We start from the raw sequence: 17,581 nt of genomic DNA on the forward strand, positions 1-17,581 counted from the left end.
TGTCAGGGTCCGGCCAGCATAGAAGAGCTCCTGCTGCAAAAGAGCAAATCAACAAGGAGCTCCACTGATATTTTGGAGATGGAGATTGTCATGCTATAAGTAGGGATAGCCTTTAGAAAGATGTGACCACCTACTAGCTTGATTTTGGCCTGCTCCCAGACAAGGCCTAGTCAGCCATTCAGATGTGCCTTCTCCCTTCCTTTGGGGAGATGTGTCTTATGCAGCTCTCTTCACCCTGAGATAAAGTCCTTGCACAAAGCCTGATGATAGGAGAATGTCAGAAGCAGAGATGAGTCTGATCCACAACATTCTGATCCAGATTGTAACATTCCCCAAGTCTTGAGGAGTTTGGATCTGGGGTTTGGTTTTGGCCCATTAGAAATAGGGCCCAGAGCAACATTTGGATCCACATTTGGAAGTGAGCTTCTCCAAGTTCTAGGGTGGTGGGTCCACCTCAGCTCTGGAAGCCTGGAGAGTCAGTGCAAGTTGAGCCTCCTAAAGTCCAGCTGCTTATCTGACTCCTATCCTAACAGCTTGGGGTTGCAAATTTGTCTGGGAAAGCCCGGGTGGGGGAGTGGGGCAGGCATTCTTGTCAGCTTTCCAGGGTTTCCTGCTCCCGATCAGACTGGAATCTCCACAAGCATTGCCTTTCCCTGGGGCAATTTGGTGCCCGGATGTGACAGAATAATATAAAGACTAAGCTAACTGCACATTTTCCAATTCACAAAAGCTTTTGGTGGTGTGGAGGATGGGAGGGGTTTATTTGGAGCCTTGTTGGAAATTCGAGCTGGCTCTTCCCAACTATCCGTATTTACACTGTTGGGAAGGCCACGTTACCACATCTCAGCACGTTGGTGCCATGTTGAGATGAAACCTCCCAGTATGCTGGCTTTGTGTCAGCCTCAAAGATATTGTCGTGATGTTTCCAGTGGTTGGTTTTAAAAAAGGTCTGCCTCTGCGGGGTGCAAAAACCCATGGGCTATTGTTGGCCTGGTCAGTCGGTGCAGTTACTGCAGCTCTGTGCTTGGACAGAGTATTTACGCAGGCCATCTCGATTCCTGTAGACACCACTTAGCTGCTCACTTACACACGTGCAGTTTTAAATAAACAATTAACTCTTTTATTATCAACAAAACAATAGTATGGAGCTGCGGGTAAAATCTTGCTCTCAGGCACTCTTCTTCCATAGCGTTTTTAACTGGGTGGGGAGGAGAGGAGACCTTAGCAAGCAGGATTTCTCTCATGCAGTAACGCAGCCTTGAAGAGCAAGCTGAACCTCTCTCCTCTAAATGGAAAGGATCCCTGAGGTGAAAGCTCCCTTCAAACCAGGTTACTGACATTTACTTAATGCTGTCTGTAGCGGGATTATCATTAAAGCTGCCCAAAAGCACATTAATCTCTCTGGAGCTGTCCAAGCGCTGGACTGTAATGGCATTTAATCAGAGAAGGCTTTGATTTCTAAAGACAAGTGCAAACACTGAAATATCTGCCTGTGGAACAGTTACCTATTCATGTGCAAGCACAGCTGAGGAGGAGAACACAGCTGGGATATTGACGGTGGGAGGGGAGCATGGGTCTCAGAGAAATTAGCTTGCTGTAATCTAGAGGCAAGGAAGGGTGTGTGGGGATAAGACCGGGATCTATTTGGAAATGGACTGTCTCTGTTTCAGGAGATCAGAGCATTTGTGGGCCAGGACAGGGGAGAGCAAACAGGGATCCAGAAACTTATGGCATGTTTGCTGCAGGAAAGTAAAGAAGAATGAGGCTGTTTAGAATACGTCCTTCTAAAGAACCCCCTCCCTGATGGAGCAGGTGCCCCCACGCTGCACGCACTCAAATGTTAATCGACTCACTTAAAGAGACTTGTCCCCATAAAACTTGCAGTCCTTCTTATCCGAACCTTTCTGTTTGGGCTTCTCCTGTTTATCCCAATGGAGGTTCTGTTACCTGTCTTACCCAGAGAGCTCTTGGTCAGCAGATTGTGCAAGTTGCAGGTGTTGTAAATGAACATACAGCTCACGGGTTGAGCTGTAGCTGGTGTAACTAACTAGCACAGCTCAACTGTCCAATTGTAGATTCCACTGAGAGATTCACAACTTGTAGTTTGTGCTGTGACGATTAGTTACACAAGCCATTCAGTCGGGGAACACAAATGGTACCGTGTGCCTCCTGTCGCTAGCCACCTGCCTGTAGATTGTGAATGTTACAGATAACATTCAGTCAATGATATATTTTATATTAATCAAAAGTAAAAGCAAACCACTAAGAAACCTAAGCTGAGTAACTGCATGCACCTGTTGCTATAATCTTTGTTCTTCGACACCGCATCTCTTTCTTGCTGTTTGCTGTCTCCACACATTGAATAATCTGAAATAGTAAGCTCTTCAGGGGTGGGACCGGTTCTTCCTCTTTGTTTTGTAAAGTGTCTGGCACTCTTCTGAGTGCTGAAAAATACACAATGTGAAATGTTCTCTTAAGGTGGGATTCCTCACTGTACCCAGTACCAATGTAAGACCTATGTGTCACTTATACGCAAGTGGGATTTCCGTGGTGCACTTGGCTAGCCCCCTGCACAGAGGTGGAGTCCTCCGTTGTGTATACCAAAGCTGGACCCTCTCATTTCTTGAGCATGTGTGTTCATAATGCTGGAGTGTTTGCAGAAAGGGAGCACAGAAAAGAATGCTGAAGCGGTCAGCTGCTTTTGCTGCTTATACCTCACCCTTCAGTTTGGGGAGCAGTTTCCTTAAAAATCATTTTAATTTGCCCCTGCTAAATCTTAGTGCAAAAAGTGCCAGCCACTAGAAAGGGGAGAGAGCAAGCGCGAGAGCTGCTACTGGCAATACAGGCTCCTGAGCAGTACAAAGACACCCAGCAAATGGTTAAAACAGAGACGAGGGCTGTTCAGACTGTAAGTCAATCTCAAGCATCAACATCAATCGGTTCCCAAGGAGTCTCGGAGATGCACTTTACATTAAATTCAAAGAACTATACTCCATATAAAGCTAGGGGAAAGTGAGCCCTGATTCCATTTCAGATGTCACAAAGTTAAAGCACAAATGTATACAATAAATAAATAACACCTCTATGCCCTTCCCTACCCCGCTCCATAGCACTTTGCAAATTCTAATGAGTTTAATCTTGCAACTGCTCAGGGAGGTGATTAGTATCATTCTCCCCATTATTCTGATGGGGAAACTGAGGCACCGAGAGGGGAAATGATTTTCTCACAAGCACAGAGTGAGGCAGAGCTGGGAATAGAACCCAGGAGTCCTGAATACATCTACATCTTAACTGCATCCTTCTTCCTCAATGTTATCTCAACGTGACACTGTGTCAGTGTGCAATGATAAGGTTGTACTACACAAAGATGCTGTATCTTGATTTTAACAACTCAGTGTTGGAGAGGAAAGCTCAAGACCTATGGTCTCTCATCCCAAACCCTCACTGAGGACCATTTCAGAGCCATGATGCTGAGCAGCTCCAGATCAGGGCTTTACGTCTCCAATGCCCTTTCCTAATTTCACACCAGTTTAACTGGGTCTCTGCAATGGCAGGATTTTTTTTTTTAAATGACCAAAAAAAGCAACACACTCACAAATCCAATTAACCTTCGATTAAGGTTCCAGAATCGATGCTATTCTTTTGGCCTGAGGAGGTAATATTGAGCCCTGAGAAATGAGCTGCACAACGACCTTTACTTTTAATGAGATCAATAGAAGTTAGTGTCGCCATCTCTTAAAATAATTAGCAAATATTACAGATGAATTACGGCAAACAGCTAGTATCTGCTCCTGATCTAAAGAGACAGGAACAAATGCAGGAGAGACAGGAAAGGACACTGTCCTATCAGCCAGCACCCCCGGGATCCTTCTGTGACAGGCAATGAGTTCAGGGCTTTGTAGCATCCTTTGATTCTTTTAACTCTTTCTTTGTTACTGTTACTTGCCCCGCCAATTTTGTGGCATGTTGTCTTAGCCATTTAACAGCAATGGTTATAGTTTGCAATATTTTACATTTTAAGGCTACAGTCTCTGCCCTAGCCTTACAAATTACATGTTTCTTCTCCATTCTATTTTTTAAACTCTGTGGGGATTTGCAGGGAGGAGTTAAGGGGGTTCCCTAGCTCATGGTTTTTTGTCATGTTAGATTGTGATTCCTACAGCGGACAGCTTGCTTACTCACCAGATCAGCGGTCGGGGTCACCAGTGTTGTCAGACGCCACCAGTGTGATGCTCTGCTCTATCCAGTGTTGATAACAGTCAGCTGCGTGCGTGTGTTTCCTCTGTGTGCTGCCCCGGCTCTGCGCAGATAGCTGACACAGCAGACCCCGAGAGAACCCCCAATGACCACAGACTCTGATAAGGTACAAAGGCACCCGGCCAGGTTTAATGTCAAATGAAACACAGTCTCTAGCTCCCCGGATCAGATGTCTACAGTTCTGCTTGTACATATGTGCTACCTGACAATGGACACAGCTCAGTCAGCGGCGGGACACTCCACTGCTCCCTAGGCCGGACAAAGACACCGCCCCAGGGATGTATTCTTATACACAGGTACAAACAAGTTACACATCACTCCTGACGTACTGAGGTGCAACCCCTCTACGTAGCAAGGTACAACCGCTCTACACAGTAAGGTGCCGCCTCTCACCTTGTACATGTTGGTTTGAACAAAACAACTCTATCCTTCATCTTACCCTTTTGCCCCTGTCTTTGGGGTAGGTCAGCTTGTTCCTTGTTAAGTGTGTGGAATGTGCAAGTATCAGAGTGTTCTGGTATCTCTAGTGTCCAGTACCTTATTTATTTATTTACTTATATATATATATATATATATATATATATATATATATATATATATATATATATATACAGATATTTGCTGCATCAGTCCTTTCCTTGCCAGCTGCCTTGCCTTGCCTCTGGCTCACAGCTTAACTGTGCTTTATGTTAGCAAAGTCTTGACCATTACTTTAGTTCAGGCCTTAGGCCTCATACCAGGTCTCTGATATAAGGGTTTATGTTTCAGGGCCTCATCTTACTACAATAGCTACTGCCACTCGTTGGGGGTGGTTTAAGTATGTCAACGGGAGAGCTCTCTCCCGTCGGCATAGAGCGGCTACACGAGAGATCTTACAGCAGCGCAGCTGCATCGGTACAGCTGTGCCACTGTAAGCTCACTATGGTAGACCTGGCCTCAGTAGCTCTTTTCCCTCCTCAGTGTTCACACCCATCAGATGTTTGTAGACTGTTCTTGTGTCCCTTCCCTTTCATCCCTTAGCCAATCTAGACATCGTTAGCTCTGTTAATCTTTCCTCCTAGGTGTATTCCTCCTCCCCCCTAATCATTTACCGTGTTGTTCTCTGAGCTCCTTCCAGTTTGTCTACATCTTTCTGTTAATAAGGTGCCCAGAAGTGAAGGCAGGATTCCAGGCATGCCCACGTTATTATTATTTATTATTGTATTATTGTATCACAGCAACATCTAAAGACCCTGGTGCTGATTGGGGCCTCACTGTGCTGGATGCTGTGGCCTCTCTGTGCCATGATGCCATGCCTGGGCTGTGCTTCCATAGATCACTGCAAACTGCTATCTAATTCGTTGTCGACCATCACCCCTATGGTTGGGCTCTCTCAGCCTCGCAATTTGCCAGATTTCTCCCTCCCAGTGAGTAGCTGGTTCTCAGGGGCTATTTTCCTATATCTGTTAGCTGCCTTCTTCCAAGTTGAATCTCATTTTATTCCCTGTTTTTTACCTTGCTGCTGGGTCAGTGTGGGAGGGATAAGGTCAGCAGTGATAAGGGTGGGACACCTTATCCAGGACCGGCAGCACTGGAGTGTCTTGAGGGGGTAGATTGCAGTTTCCTCCAATGGATTTTCCAAGTGGTGTTTTTTTGTTTTATTTTTAAAGAATTATATGCAGTGAATTGATCGTGAATATTCCAGAATCAAAATGGGTTGCATTGTGGTGATTGGTCAGGTAAAATCCTATGCTGTTATTTGTGTTCCCTAAGTGGATGAGCATTCAAACACTCCCAGCACAGACTGTGACGCTCTGGGACTCCCTTTCTGTGAACCATTGATCATGCCACTAAAGCTTGGTCATGGGGATGTTGGTGGAAAGTGAGCACTAAAGAGGCAACTGTGGCCAAATGAGCGAATTCCCTTTGAAATTCCAGCCACATTCACTGGAAGTAGTTTGTATTAATAGGCACAGACTCACAGTCATGTGCGTATGCTTACTGAACAACACACACACGGAAATGCAGCGCATGCTCCCCGTGACACACATGTGCACACACACAGACACATTACATACACCCTCCTATCACTTGCTCTAAAGCCCATGGAGATTCCAGTTGTAGGGTCTAGCTGCAGCAAGGCCTCCATGCAGCTAGCTGGGTGGCCTGAGTCCCAGGTGCCTGCTTCCCTGAGTGTGTAGGGCAGGAAGAGGGGTGATGTGCTATGCAGCTGCCAGCTCAGCTGGTCTCACACTTCAGCTGGACATTCTGTCAGGGCAAAGGCTTCTCTAGAGCAGGCTCAGGGAAAGGCTCCGATGTGCCACATTGGCTGCTCAGGGCTGCACTGAGGGGAGAAGGTAGAGGGACAGGAGGACGGGCAGGGGATCTCCTGATGGAATCCTAGTCTGCTCACATTGTAGGTCCTCACAGCACTTGAAGAGGAAGACAGGGTATAGGACATGGGTGTTTGGGATAGGAATTCACTTGTGGGTAGCAGTCACTGGGTTGGGGCTCCTGTCCTTCTCACTTACACCCTTTTTCTGTCTCACTCCCTGCATTGTACTAGCACTTAAGTGGGAATCTGAGCCCTGGGCCCTGACTTAAAGGGCTACCCAACTATCCCAGCTCTGGGCCCTCACGCACAGCTTTGCCGATGCCCGTCAATCCTGACTTGCAGTAACCCTGGCTATTCCAAGCCTCCAAAATCTACAAAGTTTAATCTGAGACAGCGAAATTTAGTTCACTTTGGACCCAAGACAGAATTTGAACCCAGCTGTCCTGAATTGAAAAGCTGATGCTGTAATCTGAGGTGAAGCCGGATCCATTCCAACTGGTCTGTGAACCCAGCGTAGGTTCTGTCCCATCATCTAAATGAATTAACAGATTAAGAAGGACCTTTTGTGCTGCCTTTCCCTGATTTTTGTGCAGTTATTAGCTGGCTCTTTTAACACACCACAGCATGTTGTACTTTGATCCCACCAGCTTTCATAAACTAAACAGGTTTGATCTGGGTCAGTGCTTGGATCACTCTAAGTATCACCTAGTTGTTGCAGTGGGTTGTGTTGGTGATTCAGGTGGTGCTCTCTCCCTTCAATCAATACTGGTAATAATGCCCCCATGTGATGTTAGGGGTCAGTACTGGCCCCACTTCGTTAGCATGGTGATAGGGGAGCTGTGCTGCTGAAGATGTTGTTGATTCCTCACCAGTGGGAGTCATTCAGGAACTTTCCATAGAAATTGGGGTCTTAATTCCAAATTCCAGTTTGGGTGGCATTCTGATCCTCCATAGTCATCCTGCAGAGTCAACAAAATATGAGGATCTTCATTTCTTGTCCTAATGCGACACTGCGCACTGTAGCTCTGTGGCTGGCAAACAGCTGCCTCATCCCACCCCAGAGGCGGATGCATTTCAGTGGCTGACAAAGTGATCCCTGAAAAGCACTATGTGATGTTTATTTGTGCACAGGTGTTTGGCATTTGAATCCCTGTTGCCCCTTTTTTGGGATCCCTTTCTCCTTCCAGGGGGGCTGCCTGCGGTGAGGGGTTTAGCATGCTGGTTACACTGTATTCAGCGTGGGGAGCGGTAGGAATCGTTTATAGTGATTGCCTTTTAATTGCCCGTTTGGTGTCCTGCGGGGGGCTCTTTGGAACTTTCGGGGTGGGGGACAGCTGTGAGGTTGGGGCTCGGGTATGTGTTATTGAGGGGTTGCGCGAGTGCACTGGGGGGCCTGGCGCTGCTCCTGCCCCAGCGAGACACCGGGCTTGGGGGCTATTTACTTACTCCCAGGAGGCTTTTAACTGTGATAAAATCACCCGCTGATAAGGTGGCCAGAGTATGGGGGGGACATGGCCGTGACAGGATGATTTAAACAGCCTCTTTCTGTCACTTCATCTTCCCAGACATCATAAATCAGATTAGCACTGGACTGAGGAGGGGGTGGGAGGAGGACTGAGCAATGTAGGGAGGGAGACATTCCCTTTATAGAAACCAGCCACAGTCTCTCCCAGGCAGACCCCACCCAGAGAGAAAGATGCCTCCCTGTCTGTCTCAGATGTGCACCCTGGGACAAGACTGCCCCATCCATCCCCAGACAGATGCTCCTCCCCTGTGTCTGTCCCTTGATGCCCAGTTCTGCCTTGACAGATGCCCCAGTCAGACACCTTCCACCATGGCTGCTCCAACATATACCTCCTCATCTGCCCCTGTGTCTTTCCTCTCCACTAATGGGTGCCCCTGTTTCTACCCAGATGGAGCCAGCCTTTGTGCCAATTCCTTCCAGTTATGCCATAGACAATCACTTTACACTTGTCCCCACAAACCCCTCCATGTTTGTCCCATGGATGGATACCCCCATATTTCTGAATGCCCCAAGCCATCAGACCCCAGGGTATGTGCCAGGAGCTGGCTCCTCACTGCTCCCTGTAGTCATCAGTCCCTGGCATACATGCTGCAGGCAGACTCTCCCCTCCCCGTAGTTGTTAGACCGTAGAGTAGCTGGCAGCCCCATCCCGTGCCGTGACTGCCTACTGTCTCTTTTCAGATCTCTCGCAATCTGGGGAAGCTGTACAGTGAAATGATCTTTGTGAACGGATTCATACACTGTGACCCGCACCCGGGCAATGTGCTTGTGAGGAAGTGCCCAGCAACCGGCAAGGCCCACATTATACTGCTGGACCATGGGCTCTACCAGGTATGTGAGCATGGAGAGTGCTGGGAGCCAGCAGGCTGATGCTATGCACTGTCTTTGGGGAGCTGTCACTCATGCCTGTGTGCTTCAGGCCAGAATAGAGCTGAGAGCCTCCTATGTCACCCAGCCAGTCATTGGCATGGTGAATTAAAGAGGCACCCCAGGTGTGCCGATCCTCCTTGTGGATTTTTCCTATAGCTCCTATCACCCTTTAATGGGATTTTATGCCTGGAAGCTTGAAATATCAGACATGGAGGTGGTTAAAGGCGCCCACTAGTTGGGATAGGTTTTCCCCTCTGTGCCCTGGTGCTGTTGATTGATTTCCATTGGGGAACATGGCCCTCCCGCCCCAGGTCCTGACAGAGAAGTTCCGCTTGGACTATTGCCGGCTCTGGCAGTCCCTGATCAAGACTGATATGAAGAGGGTGCAGAAGTACAGCCGACGGCTAGGGGCAGGTGACCTGTATCCACTCTTCGCATGCATGCTCACCGCCAGGTCCTGGGACTCTGTCAACAGGGGCATTGACCGGTCTCCAGTTACAGCCAATGAGGTAAGTCCTGGTTGCGTTCTGTGTTCCTGTGGTGTCTTTCTCCATTATAATCACCTAGTTAATTGACATTAATATTAATGGCTGCCCTAGCAGGCCTATTGAGAGGCTGCATTGAGAGCTGGACTAAAGGTGGCCTGGAATTCCTTTGCTATGCACTTGAATGGCTGAATTTAGTCTCCTAGTCTCTCACACACACTCGTCACAGGTCAGTTAAATTTCCCATAAGATTTTCTTGATTAAATAAATTACCAGCTCTGGTAGAGGAAACCTTTGTAAATTAGCCCTTCTCTGAAAATTTTCCTGAGTGCAGCTGTGCAGGGAGCACACCAAGCTGGGTATGGGGCAGAGGAGACATCGGGGCTCGGCGCGGGAGCATAATATATATTAGTGTTAATTGCTAGTCATGTGAATGACTGTCAGCGCTGATGCATGCTTATCAAAAATCTTTGGAAATGACAGAGGTTGTTTGGTACGGAAGGTAAGTCAAGGTTGCTTAAGTGCAAATCCCATCAACCCAATCATGAAAAATCTGGAAAATCACCAGTTAAGTTCTTCCTCTTCCTTCTGTCCACGTGTCACGAGTCCTTCTATACTTATGTACATCTGTCTACAACTCACAGCACCCACCTTCATCACACGAATGAACAAATTGGCAACCATGTTGTTTGTAGAAGAAATCAGGCAGGCGTATGGCAGTAATAGGTGGGCCAGTGTTTGTGGGGGGAAGCATGTTGTGTCCCATGGCTTATTTTAATTTGGGTATAAGAAGCTTTCGTTATTGTAGTGGCAAAGTTCGGCAGGAGGGCAGGGGTAGAGGACAGAATGAGCTGGCTTTGAATTGCTTGGTAAGCGGTGTCTGTGAAGATGTAATATGCAGGTAAGAATTCATAAAGAAGGGTTAAAATTGGCTGTTGTGAAATTATGTGGTGGAAATTCCTCGCTCTTTGTGGGTTCGTGCTTGATTTTTGTGGTCAGAGTTAAGGTTTGCTCTGGTGGGTCACAAATACCATACTGCTCCCCTATGACACCAGGAGGTGAGTTTACGTTTAAAGGGAAGGCAGCTCCTTTCTTTCGGTTTTGGGGTGAAACAGAGAGGTTAATAGCAGCAGCGAGAACCAGACATTATGGAGGTAGGTACCATGTAACACACAGCTCTGATGATGCTCTTAAATGCTGTCTTGCAGCACCCTCTGCTTCTCCAGATCTGCTGGCACACCGGAGGCCTTATCTTGTGTACCATCTGCTATTCCAGACTTTGTCCTTTTCAGAAAACACCAGCTATGATGACATAATGTGGTTGTTTTGTGATGGGGACAAATACCCTTATTTAGCACTAGACTGAGATGTACCAGACTTATTTAATTGTGATCTGTGTGGGATCCACATTCAGGGGGAATGGTAATGTAGTAAGCATGCTGGGGGAAGGGGGAATGAATAGTACTTATCCCGTGAAATGTGTGCCCGTTCCCACAGCGCCAGCTTCTTCCTTTCCCCAGGGGTGATCAACCCCTGTTCAGCCCCAGGCCCCACCACACTCCACCCCTTCCCCGAAGGCCCCACCCCTGCCCCGCCTCTTCCCACCCTGCTCTGCTCCCACCCCTCATCTTCTGGTCCAGTTCCACCCCCTCCCCCAAGCATGCCCCGTCCCCCCTCCCCCAGCTCCTCTTGCACACCACGGAACATCTGATCGTGGCGCGTGGGAGGTGCTGGCAGGGAGAGGGAGGAGTTGATCGGCGGGGCCACTGGCAGGTGGGAGGCGCTGGGGGAAAAGTGGGGAGCTGGCTGCTGGTGAGTGCTAAGCACCCACTAATTTTTTTCCGTGGGTGCTCCAGCCCTGGAGCACCCATGAAGACAGCACCTGTGCCCAAATCAAATATGGGAATTGCTCATCACCATGCCCCAAAACACCCATGTTTCTATCCAGGCTCTGAAGGGCTGACATTACCCCATTACGAGGTTCAAGATTCCACTTGCCGTTTTAACTTGTTGCTAGGAAACTCAATGAATATCCAGGCCCTTGCTCAAATTCCCAGATTTTCGTGGAAGCAAAGGGTAAAAATACAACTGTGATAATCTCAAACACACAATTTTTTTATCTTTAAATTTCTGCTCTCTCTGGAACTGCCGTCTCATGAGTTGTTGAGTCCTATAGATTGTCAACTGGCATAAGCACATGCCCTTATTGAATATGTTTCAGATTACCCAGTAACATTTAGCCTAAAAGGAAGGGTTTTTTTTTTAGTATAATTAACCTGTGGAACTACTTGCCACATGATATTAATGAGGTAAAGATGTTACGGATAACAACAACAAAAAAAGGATTAGATATTTTGTATAAAAGGGAATATCCTCTGCAGTGATGGTAGTTGGGATAAATCAGGGATTTTCAAACTGGGGGTCGGGACCCCTCAGGGGGTCGCGAGGTTATTACATGGGGGGTCGTGAGCTGTCAGCCTCCACCCCAAACCCTGCATTGCCTATGACATTTATAATGGTGTTAAATATATAAAAAGTGTTTTTAATTTATAAGGGGGGGGGTCGCACTCAGAGGCTTGCTGTGTGAAAGGGGTCTCCAGTACAAAAGTTTGAGAACCACTAGGATAAATTGATGATCCTCATGTTTCAGGGCATAAGCTGGAGTCAGGAAGGAATTTCACCATAAGGGATAATGTTAAACATTTAGGTATACTGAGAGTTATTAAGCTGCCTTCTGAAGTAATTGGCATTGGTCACTGTCAGAGACAGGACACTAGATTAGATGGATCATTGTCTGAAGAAAGCAGCAGCAGATAGGGTACTGGATGAAGTGAACAACTGGTCTGACCTGGTGGAGGTACACACCAGACTTATGAGACTTGTTATGGTTTTGCAAGTCTTGTGTACATGATAGAAGGGTCTCAAAGCCAGTATGGGGGAAAAGTACAGCCCCAGTCAAACCCACTGTGGAAGAGAAATTATTTTATAACTGTCCCTTTCCCCTTCCCCCTCCAACCATAACCCTCAGGGCCGTCCCTACCCATACGCAAAGTACGCAGCTGTGTAGGGTGCCCTGCACAGCTGCGTGCTGCTCCAGCCCCTGCCTCATCTCTTCCCCATGGCCCCTGCCCCAGCCCTGCCCCCACTCCCCTGAGGACTGCAGCAGGGCAGGGCCTGCACTCACCTGTGGCGGGAAGTGCAGCAACCCAGCTCCTGCCGTGCCACTGGTGAGTGCTGGGGTTCGGTTCCTCCCTGCCCCCCAAGCCAGCACCCCGTGGAGACCTTGGGCCTCACATCCCACCTTGCGGGGGCGCTGCATAGGGCTCCAGAATAGCTAGGGACGGCCCTGATAACCCTGATTCTATGTAAGAATCTATTTCTGCTGCATTCTGCGTGTGATGTGCTGGGTTCTGAACCCTTCAAATTCTCCAGTGACCTTTTTCTGGATTTTCTGGTTCATGCCACAGCTGCTGGAGGTTGCAGGGAAAGCCCATGTGTGTGAAGATCCATTACACTGCCCTAGGTTCATTGGGATTCTTGTTGAGTAGGACTGACAGCTCTAGCAAGAGCCAGGAGAGTGTAAGCAGGAAATGCACAGCTACAGACTAGGGACCGAATGGCTAGGCAGCAGTTCTGCGGAAAAGGACCTAGGGGTGACAGTGGACGAGAAGCTGGATATGAGTCAACAGTGTGCCCTTGTTGCCAAGAAGGCCAATGGCATTTTGGGATGTATAAGTAGGGGCATAGCGAGCAGATCGAGGGACGTGATCGTCCCCCTCTATTCGACATTGGTGAGGCCTCATCTGGAGTACTGTGTCCAGTTTTGGGCCCCACACTTCAAGAAGGATGTGGATAAATTGGAGAGAGTCCAGCGAAGGGCAACAAAAATGATTAGGGGTCTGGAACACATGAGTTATGAGGAGAGGCTGAGGGAGCTGGGATTGTTTAGCCTGCAGAAGAGAAGAATGAGGGGGGATTTGATAGCTGCTTTCAACTACCTGAAAGGGGGTTCCAAAGAGGGGTGCTTTGGGTGCTTCTGACCTAGGGTCCGAGAGGAGAGACACTTCTGATGGTAGCAAGTCCCTTTGACTCTGAAAGGCTCTTAACCCCGTATGGGGAAGTCTCCGTATCATGATGTGACTCGCTATGCAGGTGAGAGTGAGGGTGGGGAATAAAGCATTGAGAACCCTGCAGAGGCAACTTGCCCAGCTGCTGGGGCACAGAGTCACTGAGCAACCCGCTGTGGCTGACCCGGGAGCTGCAGCCAGCTGCAGGCCAGGAAGCCGCTTGAAGGCAGCAAATGGGAGCGAATTGCGAAGTCGGTCAAGACAGACTCAATCAGGCTCTCATGGGTGAGGTTGGCTCTCCACCTGCTCTGTTTGCTCTGCCCCAGTCTCCTGTGCAGACAGGCCTCTGCAGAGAGGCAGCAGGTGGAGGCTGGAGCCCGTTAGCTGCTGGAATACAGATGCAATCTCCTCAGCAGACGCTTCTTCCAGTCTGCCCTGCAGAAGCAGCAGTAGACTCCGATGGCTTTGTTAACATCTCTCTCCTCTCTTTCTTCCCCATTCCCCTCTGCTGTGACGGTGCTCAGGATGTGGAGATCCGGACCAATGCTGCCGCTTACCTACCTCAGATCAACCAGCTCCTCAACAATGTGCCCCGCCAGATGCTGCTGCTGCTAAAGACCAATGATTTGCTAAGGGGGATTGAGTCAGCCCTACACACACGGGCCAGTGCCAGCTCCTTCCTCAATATGTCTCGCTGCTGCATTAGAGCCGTCTCCACGTGAGTCTCTGAGACAGGAGCCCCGGCCTCCACTGGGCCCTTCCTGCCTCTTGTCCCCTAGTTAGATTCTGCAGAGATGGCGGCTCTGGAACTTCTAAAACAGCCCTATCTTACCTGAACCTTCCCCTCATTAGCATGTCTGTCAAGGTCCCGCCCCCCTTTTTTCTTTCTCAATCTCATTTTCTTTCTCCCCTGTCCTACCCCCTACCCAGGTCTCCATAGGGAAGGACCTCTCAGCAGGAACTTGGAGCCAGACAGAAATGGGAACGGGGGGGGGGAGGGGGGGAAAGCTGGAAATATTGGGGATTTCGTACTAAATTTTTTATTGTGGAATCATAATTCCTCCCAGATCTGATTAATGTCCCCACCGGAAATGGCTGATGGAAAAAGAACCCAAACTTCACAGCTGCCTGTTTCACAGCATGGCCTTGTGGTTAGGGGGTGCGGCTCCTGGGTTCTATCCCTGATTCTGACATTGGCTGCCAATCAAAGAGCAAGTCAGTCATCTAGATATTAGATATTAAGGTCAGAAGGGACCATTATGATCATCTAGTCTGACCTCCTGCACAATGCAGACCACAAAATCTCACCCACCCACTCCTGCGATAAACCTCTCACCTATGTCTGAGCTATTGAAGTCCTCAAATCATGGTTTAAAGACTTCAAGGAGCAGAGAATCCTCCAGCAAGTGACCCGTGCCCCATGCTACAGAGGAAGGCAAAAAACCTCCAGGGCCTCTTTCCTCCAGGGCAGATTGGAAATTCCTTCCCGACCCCAAATATGGCGATCAGCTGAACCCTGAGCGTATGGGCAAGATTCACCAGCCAGATACCATGATCTAATTTCTCTGTGCCACAGTTTCCTCATCTGCACAGTAGGGATAACAATTACGTGTCTGCCTCACAAGGGTGTCGTGATGCTCTGTTAACTTGAGTTACTGGAGAGGGGCCCAGTACTGTGTTTACAAGAGTCAGGAGAGTGCATGTTTCCCAGCACTGTTGAGAGCCTTAGGCGAGAGGTCCTGGAGCAGTGTTAGCAGTGATGGTTCTCTATAAGGACCAGTCGAATGTTATGTTGTTCAGGGATCTGATTACATAAACACAAACCATGTGGTGAGTGCTTATCATTAACTATTATTATTGATAATGATAGTTAGCACTTGGATAGCCCCCTGCAATGTCAAACACTTTGACTAATGGAATAATGTCCCTGGGATGGGGGAAGGAAGGTGCTATCACCCCACCACCCCACTAAAGATGGGTAGATGGAGGCATAGAACAGGGAAGGCAAAGACAAGTCAGCACCAGCTGTGGAAACAGAACCCAGGAGTTCGTAACTCCTGATCTCAAGCTCCTTGCACTTGTGCAGCCTTTCTCCTCTCTCCCATTTTTGCTGGGAGGGACCGTTCCTCTCCTGGGGAACATTTAACCCGGGAAACCCTGACCTACCAGCCAATTGGGATCCCACAGAGGTAGGGCTACTCAAAGGCTGGGATCCTCGCAGACAACTGGCACCCAGGGGCGGGGGAAGGGGGTAGGGGAAGGTGCTCCTGGTGTTCAAGATCCAAGATCTATCCTGCTGCTGGGCTGTGTCCTGGGAGATTAATGCAGCTGTTTCTCTCCCTTGCCCAGGTATCAGAGGAGCAAGTCTCACTCCCTGTACAGAAAGGCCAAGATCTCTCTCTTAGAAGCTCTGAGCCTGTGGCAGATCAACTTATATGAACTCTTCCTGCGGCTGAAGGGGTCCCGGCTGGGTAACTGGGTCATTGCTTTCCTGAGCCGGATGCACCATTCTCCGTACTGACAGGAACTGGTGGGAGAAGCCTGGGCAATTATTGCTCGCCTCCATTCTCCGCAGCACACTTGCCTTCCTGACCATTCCTGTCCGTACTCCACAAAGGCTATTGAGACTCTTTTCTTGTAACGCATGGTGCTGGCCGTGGCTGTCAGAGCATAAGCTTCTCTATAGCAGAGAGGGATGGGAGAGCAGGGGCTCTGGGAGTCAGGACTCCTGGGTTCTATTCTAGCAATGAGAGAGGTGGGAGTATGATATAGTGGGCAGGGCAGGGGGCCTGGGAGTCTCTCTGTTCCCAGCTCTGGGAAGTACCATTATGGAAACATCCTGTAGACTTGAATAGGAAAGGAGAACTTTTTCTAGCCCCTTCCCCTTTTAAACCATCCTATAGCATTTAAGAGAAATGCATCCCTGCCCTAGAATTCTCCAAGATAGTTCAAACCCCCTAGAGAGGAAATAATTCCTTATGGAATCCAATAGCGTTTTCAGTAGTTTGTACCGAATCCTATTGGTTTAATGCCTGTGAAATCTACAGGAATTTTATCTAAGGGGAGAATGATCTAGTGGTTAGAGCAGGGGACTGTGAGCCAGGACTCCTAGGTACTATTCCCAACTCTGAGAGGGAATGGGAACTAATGGTGAGAGCAAGGGTCTGGAAGCCAGGATTTTTCTGGATTCTATTCCCAGCTCTGCTATGGAGTCACTGTGTCATTTTGGGCAAGTGCTTTCCTTGCCTCAGTTTCCCCACATGTAACATGGAGGTAATGCTACAAACTCTCCTCTGAACTCCTCAGGGAGCAGGTGCCATGGAATCTCATCTGAGAACTCACATCTTGTGGCTGGTGATGTATGTGCATTGTACTGTACTGTCGCACAGGAAAATAAATAGGGTGTCATGTTAGAGTCCTGCAGGGGGAGGTGTGTGTGGCTACCCACCCCTTTCACCCCAGCCCCATTTTTAGGTTTCTCCTTCCCTGAGCGTAACCTGTCACTCAGTGCTGTTAGTCCCTTACAAGCCCAATCAACCGCTGCTCTGTTCGCTCCACCACCTCCCCCCGTCTGATGGACGTGGTCCAGCTCAAGGTCAGCTGCTGCTGAGTCAGGCATGCGTTCCTGTGGGGGTGATGGAGCCTGCCCGGGTAACTCACCACCCTTACCCCACACAGCTAGCTCCTCCCCCGGCCACAGGAACGTGCTGCCAGAGCCAGCACTGCCGTAGCGTTACGCATGGAGCGGCTCTGCTCAGAACTGCTTGCGACGTTGTGCAGCTCCTGGCTCAGACGGAAACCTGCCACTTCTCGGAGTACGGGCCTCATCACTCTGAGCCCACAACCAGGACACAAGTCCCAGAATGCCTTGCGCAGAGGCCTCACTTCTGCCATGTGTCACCAGGTTCTCCTCCCACATGCCTGCTCTCTCTGGAACGTCCTGCAAACAGAAGTGATGGACACAGGCTCAGTGTGGTCAGACTTGTGGGGTCCTCCCCACACTGCCAGGGATGGCTGAAAAGGGGATGCTGGGAAACAAACTGCACATGGGGTCAGGGGAAGG

General features: G+C 49.0%; 1 protein-coding gene across 6 annotated transcripts in view; it reads left to right on the forward strand.

Annotated features, from left to right (window-relative positions):
* The window catches only part of ADCK1 (aarF domain containing kinase 1), a 135,255-nt gene extending 118,324 nt beyond the window's left edge, over positions 1 to 16,931 (forward strand). For all 6 annotated transcript variants that reach the window (XM_048854311.2, XM_048854312.2, XM_048854313.2 and 3 more), the window contains 4 exons: positions 8,778 to 8,927; positions 9,278 to 9,475; positions 14,043 to 14,236; positions 15,868 to 16,931. In XM_048854311.2, the coding sequence (XP_048710268.2) occupies positions 8,778 to 8,927; positions 9,278 to 9,475; positions 14,043 to 14,236; positions 15,868 to 16,039 (714 nt within the window). In that variant the 3' untranslated portion in view covers positions 16,040 to 16,931. The remainder of the gene's footprint in view (positions 1 to 8,777; positions 8,928 to 9,277; positions 9,476 to 14,042; positions 14,237 to 15,867) is intronic.
* Positions 16,932 to 17,581: the final 650 nt, after the last annotated feature.

The sequence above is a fragment of the Caretta caretta genome, chromosome 6, assembly GCF_965140235.1.
Source record: "Caretta caretta isolate rCarCar2 chromosome 6, rCarCar1.hap1, whole genome shotgun sequence".
Classification (NCBI taxonomy): domain Eukaryota; kingdom Metazoa; phylum Chordata; order Testudines; family Cheloniidae; genus Caretta; species Caretta caretta.